An 18,114-nucleotide genomic window follows, 5' to 3' on the forward strand; every position below is an offset into this window, starting at 1 on the left:
TTATTTATTTTAGAGAGAGAGTGCGAGCAGGAGGAGGGGCAGAGGGAGAGGAAGAGAGAGAGAGAGAAGCAGACTCCCCACTGAGCAGGGAGCCCGACTCGGGGATCGATCCCACAACCTCGAGATCACCACCCCAGCCAAAATCAACAGTCGGAGGCTTAACCAACTGAGCCACCCAGGGGCCCTGAGACAATGTACAATCAAAAAGCAGATTTAGAACTATCTTACATACTATAAAACAAAGGCTATGAAGTAAGAAGAGTAATGTAAGACAATCAATTATAAAGCAAGATCTATAAAGAAAAGTTCAATGATTTAACTCTCTCCTAAATCAATTTTTAGAAATATTACCTGTATAATGTAGAAGGCTGAGAAATAAGCAATTGATTGATCTCTAATAATTTACAAATATAGATATCCAAACATGAAATAATGTAGAAAAAAATCTCAGAAAAATAAGGCCCTACCCTTATTGAAACAGCCTTGAGAATATATAACAAATCAATTTTTTAAATATTAGGTGGATAGAGATAGTAATATACAGATATGTATCTATATGTATATATACATATACACACATATATATACACATACACACACATATATACACACATATATATACATATACACAGACATATATATGAATGTATGTGTATATATACATATAGATACATATCTGTATATTGCTATCTCTATATCTATATATATATACACACACACACCTATAAAATGAGCCTATATTTTAGAAACTTTATTAAAATTTGCTCTACAGATTCTTGCTATGAGCATTCATCAAATTGATATAATGAAAGGATAAGGATAATTCTTTTTAATCTCAGAATTGCCACATTTTATTTCCCGATTTCTTCAAAAAGGAAACAAATATATTAATTGATACTTAATCAGTAAACCAACAATAACATTCTGAAACATAACGTGCATTGTATCACAGGATCACCATCTTATTTTATTTTATTTTATTTTATTTTTTTAAGATTTTATTTATTTATTTGTCAGAGAGGGAGCACAAGCGGCGGGGGGAGCAGCAGGCAGAGGGAGAAGCAGACTCCCCGCTGAGCAGGGAGCCTGATGCGGGGCTCCATCCCAGAACCCTGGGATCATGACCTGAGCCAAAGGCAGACGCTTAACCCACTGAGCCACACAGGCGCCCCTGGACAGTTTTGGTTTTTTGTTTTGTTTTTAAATTTTTGAACTTTTTCCAGATATTTAGGTTATTGACTATTTTTTGTGGTCAGTGCATTTGAATACGATAGTAATGGTTACTATTACGCTTTCTTAAAATAATCCTAGGTCTAAGGAAGGATCCCTAAATCTAGTAAATGAAATGATGAGTGTAGTGAAGGCTCATATATATTATAATAATGAAGTTAAGCTTGTCTAGAAGTAATCAGAATATTAATTTCATTAGGTTGAACCATAGGAAGTTGCCTATTATTCTACTGTACTGATAAAAATAGTGTGTTCCTATGTTTCAACCACATACTTATATTTGGTGGGTTTCACTTAATTAGATCATGACTAGAAGAGTCTGTTAGTCAAAATGGTATATACTGACTGTGATATGCTGCTAACTCTTGTTAAACATCATTCCAGAGATTAGTCAAAATGTTGAGAACAAAGGCCATCATTCTAGTTGATCTAGGGGTGTGAACAAAATAAGTACGGGTAGTGGCTCAGAATACACAAATTCTATGTATTAAAGATTTGCTGGTCAGGGATTTTTTTAACACAATAAAGGATAAAGTTTCCTAATTTAGTTTTGGTGTGTCCACACAAATTTACTGAAGTCATATGTTCATACTATGCTTAGGTAACCAGTATTTCACTTAAAATAACTAAAAGGCACACCTATTTTTTAATTGTGTAAGAAATAGCATTAGGAATAATGAATTTTCACTGTAAATTAGTATTATTGAAATAAGCCATTTGAGTTGAATTTCCTCAGGTATGACAGAAAGAGGTATTGTTGTTAGCATCCATTATTAGTGTGACATTTCTAAAAAGTCAACTAAAAGGAATCACTCCTCTGAAAATTTTGACCATCATGTGAATGACTACTTTGGTTGCATTTTTGGAAAGGAGAAATGTGCTATTGGCTTGTAATTATACCCATGACATATGATTTATTATGGAGAATTTCATTTGTTGCCTCAAAAAATTTATTTTTTTTGAAATATATAATTTGCCTAGGGCTCCCAGTAGCTAATGTGTATTCAGTTTGTTTAAAAATATGCAAAATAGTAAATATTTTATGACTACATTGGTGAGCCTAATTCTCAAGCATTCTAAATAGGAAAAAAAAAAGAGGCTTCAAAACTGAAAATTATAGAGGTGAGGAAATGATTCATTGGTCATAAACATTGTGCTAAAATAGAGGATAATCATGAAAGGCAGCCCTCTAAACAAGAATTCAGGCTTTAGTCATGGAATATGTCATAACACCCTTCATCCTCCTAAACACACACTCTGTACCTCCCAACCCCAAGTTGCACGGCTATGGAAACAGCACAGTCAGCTGGTTGCTGCTTCCGTGCACTTCTTGAAAATAGCTAAGGGATTCCTTCTCTTAATCAGATATAAATCTATTCAGGCAGGAAGAGTATTTCTTTTCCACATTTTTCATCCTTACCTTATGGAGCATTCTTGGTTCTAATTCTTCAGTTCAACTGCTGACTTTGCCACTGAATTACTTGGTTAAGTCTTTCTAGGGCCTGTTTACCTTGGCTTACCAGATAGCTGCTGTGACCAAATTTAATCACAGGGCATGTGATTAAATCTGCAAATTGTACTTAATGAAATTATTCTTCGCATGTTTTCATGTGGTAAAGATGTGAATAAATATTTGTTAGATAATGTCTACAGTATTTCAAGCGCCCAGATACAAATGAAAACAGAGTATTAAATCTACAAATTCCAGATGTTTAGAAACCTCTAGATATGTCACTGAAATATTCAGTTTTCGTCCAGATGTTTGGTGTTAACGATTGTTTCTTCAAAAGACAGACATTTATGGTGTTATATAAATATGGGTCATGGCCTTAAGTAGTCTAACATCCTATCAATCTGTTTGCCTCTGGTCATCTTAGGAAATTGTGTGGCAGTTGCAGATGCATGTTTCATTTGTGTTCTCCTGTGATATATTGTGAGCCCTAAAAGGACAGGTATTATGGACTTTTATATGGAAGGCTGTAATGTGAATGACTAAATAAATTAAATAAAAAGATAAAACGAATGTTTAGCAAATGGCAGCGATGATTCTCACAGGACAAAATATGATTTCTAAATTCTGAAATACATCACTCAAACAAATTAATCACAGCAAAAATCACTTGGCTGTTTTCTTCAGTAAAAACAGTCAAGATGTGAACAAATGATTTTCTGTTTATTTAAACAGTAGTTTGATCATCCAGGAAATGTAAATACTAAGGGATAACAAGTGAGACTTCTTCATAATAAGCAAATGTTCTGAAAAGTAAGGTGTCAAACTGAGCAAAATATTCACTACCATAATACAGCAGGCTGTTATGTATTTGTTACTTTTTAATATGAGTATTTTTTGAAAGCTATCTGTATGTGTAGATGTTAGGAGTCTATAAGGTTTGGTTCATATTGCTTTGATTTCATGAATAATAGTATTTTTTCATAACTCAAATTCTTGGGATAAAGAATTTATTTTTATCTGAGCTGGTAATCATACTGTATACCAAAACAAAATGCACTTTATATGGAATCTCGCCTTAGATCCAAGCTTGAAAAAGGAAATATTTGTAAACAAAAACAAAAACCTCATTTATCTAGCCCTTTCCAGAGAAATTGTGTACTAGAAACTAAAATTGGCTTTAGGACCCCCTTAAAAATAATGAAAGTTCACAAAATTTATATATTATGCTCCAAGATGGACAGATTTGTTTTAATTATCTGCAAAATGTTTGATGACCCAATTTCCTGGAACCTGTGGTATTGCTCTAGGTTGCTAGGACAAAAATTTCGGATGCCAATAATATCAAGAGCATGAGATTCCCAGAGGAAAGGAATAATTTGCTATAATAGTTATGTGGCGGTATAGCCGTGTGGAACAGTGACCACAGGGGTAGAGTTCTTTACTATATCATGGACCATTGGGAGAATCTCTTAATGGTGGATTAGCAACGATACCAACTAGAACAACAAACAGTTTAAGGATATTCTAGAAAATATGAAGCTAGTCTTTATAGCAAAGGCTTTCATATACAGTCAGTAAACTGTTCCTTACGTGTTTCTTTTCTTGACTCTGAATGTCTTGAGGGCAGGGACTTTGTCTTATTCATTTGTACATTCCCTCCCTCGAATCCCTCCCATTTTTGATCTAACACAGTAGCTGTTGCTAGACATTCACTAATATCAAGTATATGAATGAATAAATGGAGCTTGAAAGTCACCAAGGAAATGTGAGATTGATTTTACTCTGTCTAGTTTATAAATGTGGATTAATATATAAAATGCACGTGTAAACTTTAATTAAAATAAATAGCATATTTATTTTTTAAAAATGAAGTGTCAGGCATTTGAATGATTATACTTTAGCTAACTTATAAACAAAACAAAAAGCTGTTTTTTTCAATTCAACCAATGAAGCTGGATTATAAAATGATACTAAATTAGACTATAGTCTGTTTATTTATAAAACCTTGGTGTTAATAATCTAGTGGAAATATTGATTTATAATCTGGGATTACGTTTATAGATTTGTTTTTAATACTGTGATGCTAGTAGAAAAACATATGCTTTTCCCTAAAATCTTTCTCATTTCAATTCACCTCAATATTTTATAGTATATTTGAAAATAAATCTGGACACACTGACTTTTGATATTTTTCCATTTTTATATGTATCCATCATGTATTTGTTGCTGTTTTTTGTTCTGTTATTAATTTCATGGCATTCTGGTATCAAATACATAATTTAATCTCTAAAGGAAAATAGTATATAATTACTGTATAATTATCAAATGCTTTCACATCCATATACATGTGTGTCTTTATTCATATATCCATGCATGTATGTAGGCGTATATAGCTACCATTGAAAATTATGAAAGCCTTTTATCAGTCTGTTTAAAAAAAAAGTGAAGTGGCAAATTTTCACATGGTCACAGAAAACAACACAAAATAGCCTCTACAACTTCTAAAATCAATACCATATTCTTACATTTTTCTCATTTAGAATTGCACATAACAGATTTTATACTGTTATTATAGAATTACTGTACCCCTTCTCCCAGAAAAGGAAATAAGTGTAGATTTTAAAAGAAATCTATTCCTCCCATTTTCTGCTAAGATTATTTTGACTGAATATTTCAGCTCTTGGTGACAATGATGATGATGTGTTTCTTCCATCTGGAATTGTCCACGGAGAAAATGTCCCTATGGAGAATCTTGAAAGGCTCATTATTCCAATATTACAAATATGAAAATTGGGGTAGAGAGAAGTATAATTTTCTCAAATTCACACAGAAACTCAGAAGTGAAGCCAGGAGTAGAGCCCAACTCATGTGGAAAAGATCTAATGCAACATGCAATGTCAAGCTTGCAAAGGTAATTAAATTGAGTAGTATAATTACCTAAATTATAGTACAGGAAATAGTGTCATATTTACGAACCTAATTATATCGAGTGGGAGAATTACATGAATGATAGTAATCATATGGATGGAGTTCACATACTTTATATGCTTTACTTCTCTATTCTAAATACTTAAAAAGTAGGAGTTTGAAACATAACAGGAACAACAACAACAAAAGCCCAGTCTGAATCCAAACCACCCCCAGGTTTAAATTCTGGCACCCCATTTTCCCCTCTGTGTAATCCTAAACAAGTTACTTAACCTTTGAGTCTCAACTTCCTCATCTAAAAATCGGAATAATGTCAAAGGTATCTGGAGAAAATCATGACTATTAGAAATAGTTCATAAACAACACTTATAGTATAGTTGCCCAGCCTTAAATAGGTATATAATAAAAGGCAACTACTGATCGTTTCACTATTAAGTAACAGTAACACATGAACACCCATCAGCTAGTTTTTGTTGTTGTTGTTTTTAAAGTTTACTTATTTATTTTTTAGTAATCTCTACGCTCAACATGGGGCTCGAACTCACAACCCTGAGATCAAGAGTCGCATGCTCCACTGACTGAGGTAGCCATGCACCCCAATCAGCTAGTTTTTAACCAATCTTCTTTTATTACATTTTCTGAGTTTTTAATCAGTCTTTTTCAACATTTTCTTATTTTTTTAAATTGTCAAATGGATTAATATATATTTAGAGTAATGTATATTTATAAGAGTTCAATTATGGCCTCATAGGCCAATGAAAATCCAGAGTTGAGAAACGTCTTATTTATTTATTTATTTATTTATTTATTTATTTATTTATTTATTTTTGATGCAAACATCTGAGGAAACTGTACTACTTTTGATGGAGTATTGTGATTTGAAGACCACTAAAATAAATACATTTTTGGAAATTTAATAGATTTCTCGTCACCTTCTCTTTAGCACTGTGCATTTACAGAAACTCATACTGGTTTTTAAATGAAAATGGAGGATATTCAAAATATTCCTGAAGTAGACTAAAACAGAACTATTTCTACCAGATATAAAGACTTATTATGAAATTTAATAATTAAGACTGTGATTTTGTTATAGAGTTAGAAAAATTGGGTGCATCAATAAAGCTGTACATACATGGAAACTTGATTTATGACGGAGTTGAAAGAGTGATCACTGGAAAAACGGTGGACTCTTTAATAAATAGTTTTGGGCAACTTGTTATACATATGGAATAAAGAAAATTTAGATCTTTTCTTTGAATTTCATGAATTATTTCATGAATTAAGCACTTCAATTTGAAATGCAAACCTCAAAACTCTTAGAAGAAGACATAGAAGAATATCTTAATGACCTTGAGAGAAAGAGGGTTCTTAATGAAGATGTAAAAGTGATAGCAATTCATAAATTTGAGTATATTAAATTTTAGGGTTTCCAATCATCAAAAGGCACTTTAAGGAAAGGAAAAAGACTATAAATTGAGAGAATATAGTAGCAGCCATATAAGTGCAAAGCATTAATTTAGCATTCAGAACATTTTCTAAAAGTCTGTAAAGAAAAAATTAAAAAGAATTCAATGCAAACAAGACATACCAGAGGCATTTCACAAAAGAAGATTTAAGCATCATTTTAAAGAAGTTTTACTTCAGGGATGCCTGGGTCGCTCAGTTGGTTAAGCGGCTGCCTTTGGCTCAGGTCATGATCCCGGGGTCCTGGGATTCAGCCCCACCTCTGGCTTCCTGCTCAGCTGGGAGCCTGCTTCTCCCTCTCCCTCTGCTGCTCCCCCTGCTTGTGCTTTCTCTCTCGAATAAATAAATAATTTTTTTTAAAAAAGATATTTTACTTCATTAGTAATCAGGAAATGCAAAGTAGGAACATGGTAAGATAACATTTTTAGTCACATTGGAAAAAAATTGGTAACTCCAAATAACTCCAAATGTTGATGTAGATGTGGATCAATAACAACTCTTACACAGTGGACTGTATGTATGTATGTGGGGGGTAAATTGATGCAGCTTTGGAAAACAGTTTTTCTGTATTATCATGTTAAGTTGAATGTTCATATACTCTGCGACCCATTGATGCAATCCCTGGATATACACTCAGAGAAGTTCTATCATATTTTATCAGAACACAAATGTGAAAATGTTTATAGCAGCATCATTTATAAAAGGGGGAAAAAAAAGAATTCAAGTGCCCACAGACAGAAGAATGGATAAACTGTGGTATATTCAGACAATTGAATAGTATATGATCATAAAGAATGAATGATTGAAGTCTCTTGAATCAATATGGGTAGGTCAAGAAGACTGTAGTTAGACAGTCCATTTTGATAAGCCTAAAAGACAAGCAAAATTAAACAGTACTTTTTCAGGTTACATGTGCACAAACTGTTGTCTATGTTTGTTTGCTTGTTTTATATAAAGGTTTAGAGATGATAAGCACAAAATTCAGGCTTGTGGTAACTTTGAGTGGAGTAGACAGATCAATGCAATGTAAAAGCACCACTTAGCTTAATAAGAATAAACAATGATGAGAAATACAACGTGAAAGGAACATAAAGTTCCTCCAAAACAAGAAGATGAAATGATGCCAATTTTATTCTGGTTCTGAAAATAAATGGTCATTTAATGCTTATTTATTTATTTTTGTTTTGTTTTATTATATATACACTTTAGTGTATTAGGCAAATTCAATTAAATTTTAGAAGGAAAACATGTCTACAAAGCTTAAGTGAAATATATATATATATATATATATATATATATATATATATAGTTGGAAATATAAAGTTTCTGAGGTGAACTCACACCGAGGTGGTGTGGTCATATAAAGCTTTGTGAATGCAATGGCACCGAATGGTCCTTCAAGATGTAGCTTCCCCAACAGCTGAGTATGTTTTAAATTGGTTCAGGTATTGACAGCTAGATGTCAAGTCAAAGAACTTGAGAGGAAGAAATGTTTGACCAAGATAATTATTAAAATGTTAGCTGATCTTCATAGAAACTCTTTATAAAGCCAAGTACCTTTGAGCAACCCAAAATGACAGAGTTCTTTCCCATCTATTCTTTTTATATTGCAAGTCATAAAATATGAAATATAGTACTTTGTATGCATCTTCTGAAAGTTTAAATCACTATCATAAATATGGGATCTGGTTAAATTCAGTGCTGGTTTATTTTCATATTCACTCCTTCACAGTGTCCTTGCCTGTCCTTGCGACCCAAAAGGAGGGAAAAAATGCCATTTCATTTTCTTTCTTTTTTTCTTTCTTTTATTTGTTCCTTTTCTTCGTTAAAGGTGAAAGTCTGGTTCCAGAACAGGCGAATGAAATGGAAGAGAGTAAAAGGAGGACAGCAGGGAGCTGCCGCTCGAGAAAAGGAACTGGTGAATGTGAAAAAAGGAACACTTCTCCCTTCGGAGCTCTCGGGGATTGGTGCAGCCACCCTCCAGCAGACAGGGGACTCTCTAGCAAATGAAGACAGCCACGACAGTGACCACAGCTCAGAGCACGCACACTTATGATGCACAGCGAGGCTCAGCTCTCTTCTCAGGAAAGAAATGGTGTGATGGCAAGCCTTACTCAAACATCGTTTACACAGAGAGAGGACTATGACAGTGATTTTTTAATATTATTAAATTCAGCCATCTCCAGTCTGTTTTTCATTTTCTGATTTATAGAGGGTTTACACTAAGTGCCACTTATGAAAGATGCTTCCTCAGTGAAGATGGAGGTGAACTTGCTTTGACTATTCCAGATATGTTGGTCGTGTGTGTGACAGTAAGCAGGTATGTTTGCTTTTGCTTGCACTGAAAATTAAATTGCTATCAAGAGCAAACTATGAGACATTTTAATTCAAGATGCCTCCAAAGTGAAGATGCAGAAGATGAACTTGCTTTGAACATTCCAGATGTACGAGGTCATGAGTATGACAGTGGGCAGGTATTTGCTTTTGCTTGCACTGACAATTAAATTGCTATCAAGAATAAACCATGAAACATTTTATCCTGAATAGCCACAGTGCCTGAAATCACTCTTAAGTGGATAAAAAATGTATTTTAACTCTGTATATATTACCCTTAAGTCATTTTCCTGTCTTCACTAAGTTTAGCGATGCATTCATATTAGCTGATGAAAACAGGCACTCACGATGACAACCAGAACCAGCTTCCTGTCTGTTTATACACTTTGTCATCCCAGAAACAATCAGCACGTGCTTACTTGTGTTCAAGTAGAGGAAAATACATTAGCGTCTGATAGGACATATTCTTGTACCACAGACAAAACAAATCTTATGTTGCATTTTCTATCAACTGCTGCTAATACATTATTATAAAACTTACCTAGCTCCTCAATTCTTCCTATCTTATAGCTTGACAAAAAATTTAGGATCATAGGCAAATCAGTTAACTTACAGAAAGAGCTTTGTTTGACAGACTTTGTCTGATTTTATTTCTTTAAAATGCTAGCTATTATATGATTTAATTAACAAGAAAAAGGTTTCCCCTTGATTGGTGATGGCATTAGACAAGTTGCAAAGCAAAATTGATTCCTCAAGTTGGTAGAAGATAAAATTCTGAAAGTCTTCAGATGAGATTCAGTAAAGCATTATTTTTTTCATATATGATGTATTCATGCAGAACAACAATCTTTGTATTTTGTAAAAAAAAAAGTGTTTAATAAATGATCCTTTGTAAATAATTTTGGTCTCCCTGCTGTGATTTCCTAAATTTTTACAGGTTTTAATGTAAATACTTAAAGTCCCAAATTCATCTGCACTTGTGTATATCCAGATGATCATAATAAATGAATCATCTACATTTTTTCTCTGGTTTCTGAATTTTTTAACTGTGAAAAAAAAATAAATCCTTGGGTAATCAAAGAGCATCTAAGAACACATATGTATTAAACCATTTTCCTGATTTGAAGAATATGCCAAGTAGATTTTTGTGTGTGTTTTATGAAATTGAAAATAAAAGGAGAAAAAGTAATACTATTTGCCACAATGAGGTAAAGGGAACAGTTACACATTTTGAAACTTCCATATAATAGATATGAATCCATTGATTGTTCCTAAGTTAAAACATCCAGAGTTTTTGATGTGAAAATAAGCTAAATAGGCTAATCCAAATTCTCAGTCCTAATGGAAATTACCAATGTAAGAAGTTAAGGATTATACTAATGTATTTTGTTTCGTGCATGGTTGCACATGCATTAGAGATCTAAGTCCTACTGATAACTTTATAACACTTTTTCATTTGTTCGATATTGTAACCTAAAATGTTTAGAAATACCCAGAAGCTCCCTCTCCCCCCTAAGTAATCCAAAATAGAAACAGAGAAAACTAATCAGTAAAAATTTCCAAAACCTCATTATTTAATTTCAATTGCTTTAGAATGGTGAGACTGACCAAAAAAAAAAAAAAATAGATTTGAATGATCTCAATTTACTTAGTCTAGCATGATAGAGTATTCAATAAATTTTAAAAATTAGATTGTTTATATCACTTTTTTCCTTTGTGTAATAAATTTTATCACAGCAGTTAGCAACATTTCTAAATTAACTTTGGGGGTGAAGACCATTTACACTGACACCTTCCAGGCAAAAAACAAACACTCTTCTATCAATCACTTGAATGAATACAAAGTATATTTGTACTGATGACATCTACTTGGGTGGACTGACTTTCTTTATTGTAAGATTTAAATTCAAAACATCTTGACAAATTGGAGAAGTGGGAAGATATAAATCGAATTGAGTTCAATAGGGACAAAGTGGAGGATAATTCATTGTGGCAGGAAAATAATTTCCAGAAATAAGAGGAAAAGACTGCTTAGGAGTAGCTAAAGAGAGAGCTAAGGGTTGTGGCCAAAGAGAAAGATATAAGAATTACAATTTTGTATGATAAATGAAGTAGGAAAAAGTGATTCTGAATAGATATGACAGTTAGGAAATGTGAGGCATTTGTATTGTGGACTTTATTAGAGAATTGTGAGCTCTTCTAAAATGATGTAATGAAATTTGACTCCAGAGACCATGAAGAATCACTAGGCAGGAAGGACCACTGGCTGACCAAAAGGGGGCATCATTTTATTCATAATAGATTAAAATGATCACCATATTAAATGCTGGAACATGTTAGCACAATGATAACACATCGACAAGTAAACAAGCAGGCTAGATTAATTTTAATTAGAACTTGCTATCTTTCTGGAGTATTTTTGTATTCTTCTATCTAAAAAGTGGTACACAGGTTTGCTAGATAATACCTTAACATCATTCTAGAATTAAAATCCTCTGAGGAAATTTAAGATATTCTTATGTGCTATCAAGTTTAATTTACTCCAGATATGGCAAAATCTGAAAGAATTCTACTTGTTTTTATTCTACACTAGGACCCTGGCTTGCCATGGTATCTTTTCACATAATGCCCTTTTCATGTATTTCTGTCTCAGACTTGTAGCTCTGTGGAAATTTGTAATATCATGAAAGTACCTTTCTCTGAAAATAGTATGGAATCATGGTGAGAGCGATTTTTCCAGCAGGATTCAGAAGGATGAACACTATGAAGTTTTTCCAAAAGCTGATCCACATATTTTTAACTCATTATTAACACGACCCCAATTACCCCTTATTTCCCATATTTACCTAGGGTTGTCAGCATATGTTTTCCCTTTCAGAGACCTGAGACCTAAGTCCCAGCCCCCTCCTTTTTTTTAAAAGAACTACATGCACTCAAAATAACACCAACACAGTTTTAATACACTCTTGAATGATTACATAAAATAAATGTAGTAATGACTCATAAAATTCAGTAACAGCTTTTCTTAGGATAATGGGATGAGATTAAAGGGCAGATAGAAAAAGTAAATTATAAGAATAAATATTTTACGTTTTTAATACTACTTGTTTCCAATAACCTTTTTAAAAATTACTAGCTACTGGTTTCCAATAACCTTTTTAAAAATTACTAGCATAATTATAATGGCAAATGCTAATTTTCTTCTTAGGGAAGTTGAGAAGAAACTATGGAACTAAAATAAAAACAGTAGCAAGACAGTAGAGTATCAGGTTAGTGACTAGAAATATTTATTATAATATGTTTTCACCTTAATTTCTAAATATACTTAGGCTGATGATTTTTAAGAATAAGTCACTTATAAGTCACTTATGCCATGACTTATTTTCTAATAAATTTCTAATAAAGTGTCATTAAGAAAATTCAGTTAATATTTAAGGTCAGTGGTAGGTAGTTTACAATGCTATCAAGCATGAATACTTAATTGGTGTAGTTCTTTGAACCATTTGGGGGATACTGTAATTATATTTTCTTGGCAGCTCCTGTTGTTTTATTTTTTCAGTAAAATGCAATCTATAAATAAAAATAAATTCATAGCTATTTAGAACTTAACATTTAGTTTGATATTCAAAACATTCCAAGTCATATATGCGTATTAGGAATGTGCAGCATTGATTTGCAAGAACAAAGTGTTATAAGAGTATTTATAAAAGTTTTATAAAAGTGGGGTTTCTCATTATGTTTCCCTATTTCCTACCTAAAGCTGACGAGAATATTGAAGAACAGCCGTTCTCATGGATACCTCAACATTTCTGCTTTCAGTTCTTGCAAAATAATGCTAGAGGTAGTAGACAAAGGAATAAAATGACTCCAGAAAAAAGATCTGCAAACCTATAAATACGTATTTCAGGATTTAAATATGGTTTTTCTTTAGGTAATTCTCTATTATATATTTTTATAATATTCTCATCTTAACATTTAAAATGGTTAAATATTTTAAGGGTACAGTTTTTCTTTTATAGCTTATTTTTCTCCTCAATAGCTTTTACTCAAATCCAGTTTCAAACCACAGAAAAGAAAACAATCAAGAAAAATTTTGATTGTATCACAATGTATCCAACTAGCTCAGTAAATTCCCATTAAAATATTGTTTACTATTGTTAAAGATGGTTTCCAGGGGCACTAGGGTGGCTCAGTCAGTTAAGCTTCCAACTCCTGATTTCCGCTCAGGTCATGGTCTTAGGGTCCTGAAATTGAGCCCCATATCTGGCTCCCTGCTCAGCAGGAAGTCTTCTTGAGATTCTCTCTCTCCCTCCACCCCTCCCCCCTCTCTTGTGTGTGCACACCCTCTCTCTCTCTCTCAAATAAATAAATAAATAAATAATAAAATCTTTTTAAAAAATATGATTTCCAGCAAAAACTTCCAAAAAGAATGAATTTGCAAGTACAAATTATTATCATACCCACTTCATATAAGGAGAGATACAGTGATTTGAGTAAATAGTAATATCAGGTTTGGGCTGTACTTCATATTTCTGTCCATTATGAGCAAATGAACTGCTGTAAACAGATTTAAATGAAAAAGAAATCACGTGGCTTAGGAATAATTATACTATCCTAAAATTATTTAAACATAGATTGTGTTTTTTCATATGTGTGATATTGATAGTTGAAAACATTAAATATTATTTCGTTTTTTATGTTTAGTACAAATGTTAATTTTGAAAATATATCACTACTTGACCAGTTTGATGAAATGTCACACCTACATTATGTATTTAAAATCAAACTACTAATGCTGGTAAATTATTTGCATGGCTTTCACTTTCTTGAGGGCACGGTTTAATTTTCTTTGGATTTGCCAACATTGTATTGTACGTTAATATTCTGATATTACAGAATTAGTACAGTAGGCCCCCCTTATGCGGTTTTGCTTTCCGCAGTTTCCGGAACATCCCGGCAGCTTGGGGTCTGGAAGCAGATGATCCTCCTTCTGACGAATCATCAGAAGGTCAATAGTAGCCTAACTTTACCTCAGAGTGCCTACCTCACTCACCCCGCGTGTCTCGTTACGTAGGCGTCTTATCATCTCACAACGTGGCAAGAAGGGTAAGTACACTATAGTAAGATATTTTGAGAGACACTACATTCACATAACTTTTATTACAGTATACTGTTAAAATTCTTCTATTTTATTATTACTTAGTGTTAATCGCTTGTCAGGCCTAACTGACAAGGTTGAAATTTACCACAGTTGGGTATGCATAGGAAGAAACATAGTATATGTATAGGGTTTGATACGGCAGTTTCAGACATTTACTGGATGTCTTGGAATGCAGCCCCTGTGGCTAAAGGGAGACGTCTGTAAATAAAAGAACTTATTCAAAATAATTTTACCTTAAATTTTCTTTCTTTCAAGATTTTATTTATTTATTTGACAGAGAGAGACACAGCGAGAGAGGGAACACAAGCAGGGGGAATGGGAGAGGGAGAAGCAAGCTCTCCTGAGCAGGGAGCCCAATGCAGGGCTCGATCCCAGGACCCTGGGATCATGACCTGAGCCGAATGCAGATGCTTAACAACTGAGCCACCCAGGTGCCCCTACCTTAAATTTTCTTTAAATGATTTTTCCAGATTACCTTAGCAAATATTTGGTTAATGTCGATTCAATTCAGTTCACTAATTCAGTCAACAAATATTTGCATACTAATTATATGTAATGCTCTGCTCCATCATTTTATTTACAGCGTTACTGATTTTTGTTAGCATATTTCTAAACCTTAAATCACATTTGGATTGATTGTGTATTCAGCATTTTTGTGTACTTATTCCATTTGGTCAATGCAGAAACTCACTTATAGCCCCTGAGTGCTGGGTAGGGGCAGACATAGCTGCACCTGGATCATCTTAAAGAGAGGGAGCACTTAACAAGGCCTGGCTGACATTTATGACCCACCATTTCTGTGTTTTCAACTATCATTTTATTTCTGCCAGCAGATTTTCAAGGTACTGTAGCAAAACCCATGATTCTTACCATTTACACTCCATATTTGGAAATTTATTTTGATCACGGATGGAGGAAACAAAGGCAAAAGAAAAATTTCCTTACTACTTATGCCCCACTGACAAGTCCTTGAAACAGGCAGACTGTCATTCTTCTAGGGGCTCAGCTGCTTCAATGTTAATACTTTGCTAAGGGCAAGAGGCAATCCTAGCCCTCCTCCCAGGATCCTGTTAGGCTACTCTAACATATAAAAATTCCTTTGGAAAATCCCTTTATCTCTCTCCCCCAAGATACATTTTGGCAATCATCCCCCAAGCATATGACCCACCGATATACATCAAAAGGGTCTCATGCCTCAGGGTTTATTAAACAGTAATAAATGACCTTTTCCCAAAAATAGCTAGCCCTGTCAAGGTCCTGGAAACCTTACTTCCAAAATTTCTTAGAGACTTACTCTATCCCTAACTCTTCCCAACTTGAAAGTATATAATGGGCCACTCCTCATGACCCCGGGGCACCTCTTTCTGTCCATGGATCCTGTCCCCGTGCTTTAATAAAATCACCTTTTTGCCCCAAAGATGTTTCAAGAGTTCTTTCTTGGCCATTGGCTTCAAACCCTAACATCTTTCCTACATCACTAGTTATTATTTTATTGCTGTTTCTTTGAAAATACGTATATTTTAAAAGTTTGTTAGACAATTACATGGAATTTTACTAGGTCATAAAAGTTTCTCGTAAGTCATTCTTTTAGAAATTTGAGTACACCTCTAGTTTTCTGTGTCATTCTTGCTAATTAATTTTATAAAAGATAATTTTAAAGGTGTTCAAAAAAGTTTTGATGAACATGTTCCAGGTTAAAGAAAGGTCATCTGCAGTTAAAAAAAAAAAAAATTTCGTGAATAAAGCCATACAAAACAGTGATTCTTTGTCAAACAACATTTGACATTGTAGGTGATTCCCTGGGCAGGAGGATAGAAGAATTGGTCTTGTACAGAGCCCACTTAAACCTTTAGGGAATCCTGACTCATGAAAATAGCTGTCCTCCTTGTTTCCTTTCTTCTGCTGTAATCAATTCTTCACACAGAAGGAACCACAGTGGTTCCTTTAAAATGCAAATCAGATTAATAATCGGTTCATGGTGACTTTGCAAATGTAACATTTCAGGTGAAAGCTGTTGTCCATAATGAAACACTTGTAGACATTTTAAAAAGGCAATCAGATCATGTCCCTCCTTTACGCAAAACACTCCAGTGGCTTAGAGTATGTGCTGCCGAAGCGAGCACTCCAGTGGCTTAGAATAAACATCAAAACCCTTACCTGGGCTTCAAGACAGTCAGATCAGACCACAAACTGGTGACCCCTCTTGTCTGCCAATACTTCCTCTGCATGGCCTCAGCTCCCATCACTCTTGCTTCCTGCCTACCCTTGGCCACGCTGAGTACTCTTCTCAGGTCTTGCATTCCCTGGTCCCTCTGCCTGGAATGCTTTTCCATCATATTATTATCTTGGACTTACTCCCTCATTTCTTTTAGGTCTCTACTTCCTCTTAGGCAACCCTTGATCTTCTAAAATAAAATGGCACTACTTGTCACATTCTACCCCTTTAAGTAATACTGTTTTTTCTTGTTAACTTTAGGTAACTTTCTTCTTAGCTCCTCTGTTTATTGATTTCAGCCTTCATGAGAGCAGGAACTTTGTCTGCTGTGTTCATTGCTGTGTCTCTAACATCTTGAACAGTCCCTGTATGCCCCACCACCAGCCTCTATCTTGAATTTTTGTGAATTAGAAAATGGCACTCCTGCCTCAGAATATTAGGATGCTAACACCTGGTGACCATAGAGATCATTGTAAAACTATATGGTTCTTGTGAGGCGAAGGACACCCCCTGGAGACATGCAGTGCATAATGTGCACAGTTATGAACACTGACTCTGCTCTTGACAGGTTGTAGCAATCAGTAAATATTTGTTGAATAAATCTCTTCAAAGAAATACCTGTAAATCTCAATTACTTGGAAAATGTAGCTCTGAAATATGTTTTTAATGGCCATTATCAGGGTGTCACAAGCCAAAACAAGTTTGGTTGTAGTCTTTGAAATTGCGCAAAAAATGTATCAAGTCAGATGAGACTAAATAGAAAAGTTAAGGAGAATAGGCTTTAACAGATGTTCATTTATGGTTTGAGAGAAAAGGGAAATTTTTCCTTTTGCTCAGATGCCTGTCTTGAAATTCTCACAATTTTTTGCAGACAGTTTGGCTGGCTTCCAAACATACATTGTTGCTTGTCTGGTATGAGGAATGCCATCTGTGCAGTATGGAAGTCCTTTTTCAGAAACGGACTGCTAATTATGCTCTGGGCAGGTGCTGTTAAAATGAAATCAGGTGTCAAGCTTACAGTGGTCTAAAATGAATATGTTTCGCTGAAAAAGAATGGCATAATATTGTAAACTGGAATTTAAGCATGGCATATAAGCATTCCATTTTGGGGGTGTTGCAAAGGTCAGATTGCATAGCAAAATTTTAAGATTTTCCAACTACTTCTACCATCAATAGTGAAATAAAGCTTTACATTAAATCAGTGATATAGGCTACATCAAAGTTACAATTTTCCTACTAAAATATCTTCCCATTTTTTCTGAAAAGTCCATGAAAGAACAGTGAGATGAAAAGTATAGCCACCAATTCCAAAATACGTAAAGTAATTTT

At 34.0% G+C, this 18,114-nt stretch overlaps 1 protein-coding gene across 2 annotated transcripts in view; it reads left to right on the forward strand.

Moving 5' to 3' along the window:
* Window positions 1-10,430, forward strand: part of MEOX2 (mesenchyme homeobox 2) — a 65,231-nt gene extending 54,801 nt beyond the window's left edge. Inside the window, exons 3-4 of one of the 2 annotated variants that reach the window (XM_081800463.1) lie at window positions 5,361-5,594; window positions 8,907-10,430. In XM_081800463.1, coding sequence (XP_081656589.1) covers window positions 5,361-5,594; window positions 8,907-9,131 — 459 coding nt within the window. In that variant the 3' untranslated portion in view covers window positions 9,132-10,430. The remainder of the gene's footprint in view (window positions 1-5,360; window positions 5,595-8,906) is intronic. The other variant, XM_006731043.3, reaches the window with a different exon arrangement.
* The last annotated feature ends 7,684 nt before the right edge of the window (window positions 10,431-18,114 follow it).

This window comes from Leptonychotes weddellii, chromosome 12, assembly GCF_054177405.1.
Source record: "Leptonychotes weddellii isolate Sample4059 chromosome 12, ASM5417740v2, whole genome shotgun sequence".
Lineage (NCBI taxonomy): Eukaryota > Metazoa > Chordata > Mammalia > Carnivora > Phocidae > Leptonychotes > Leptonychotes weddellii.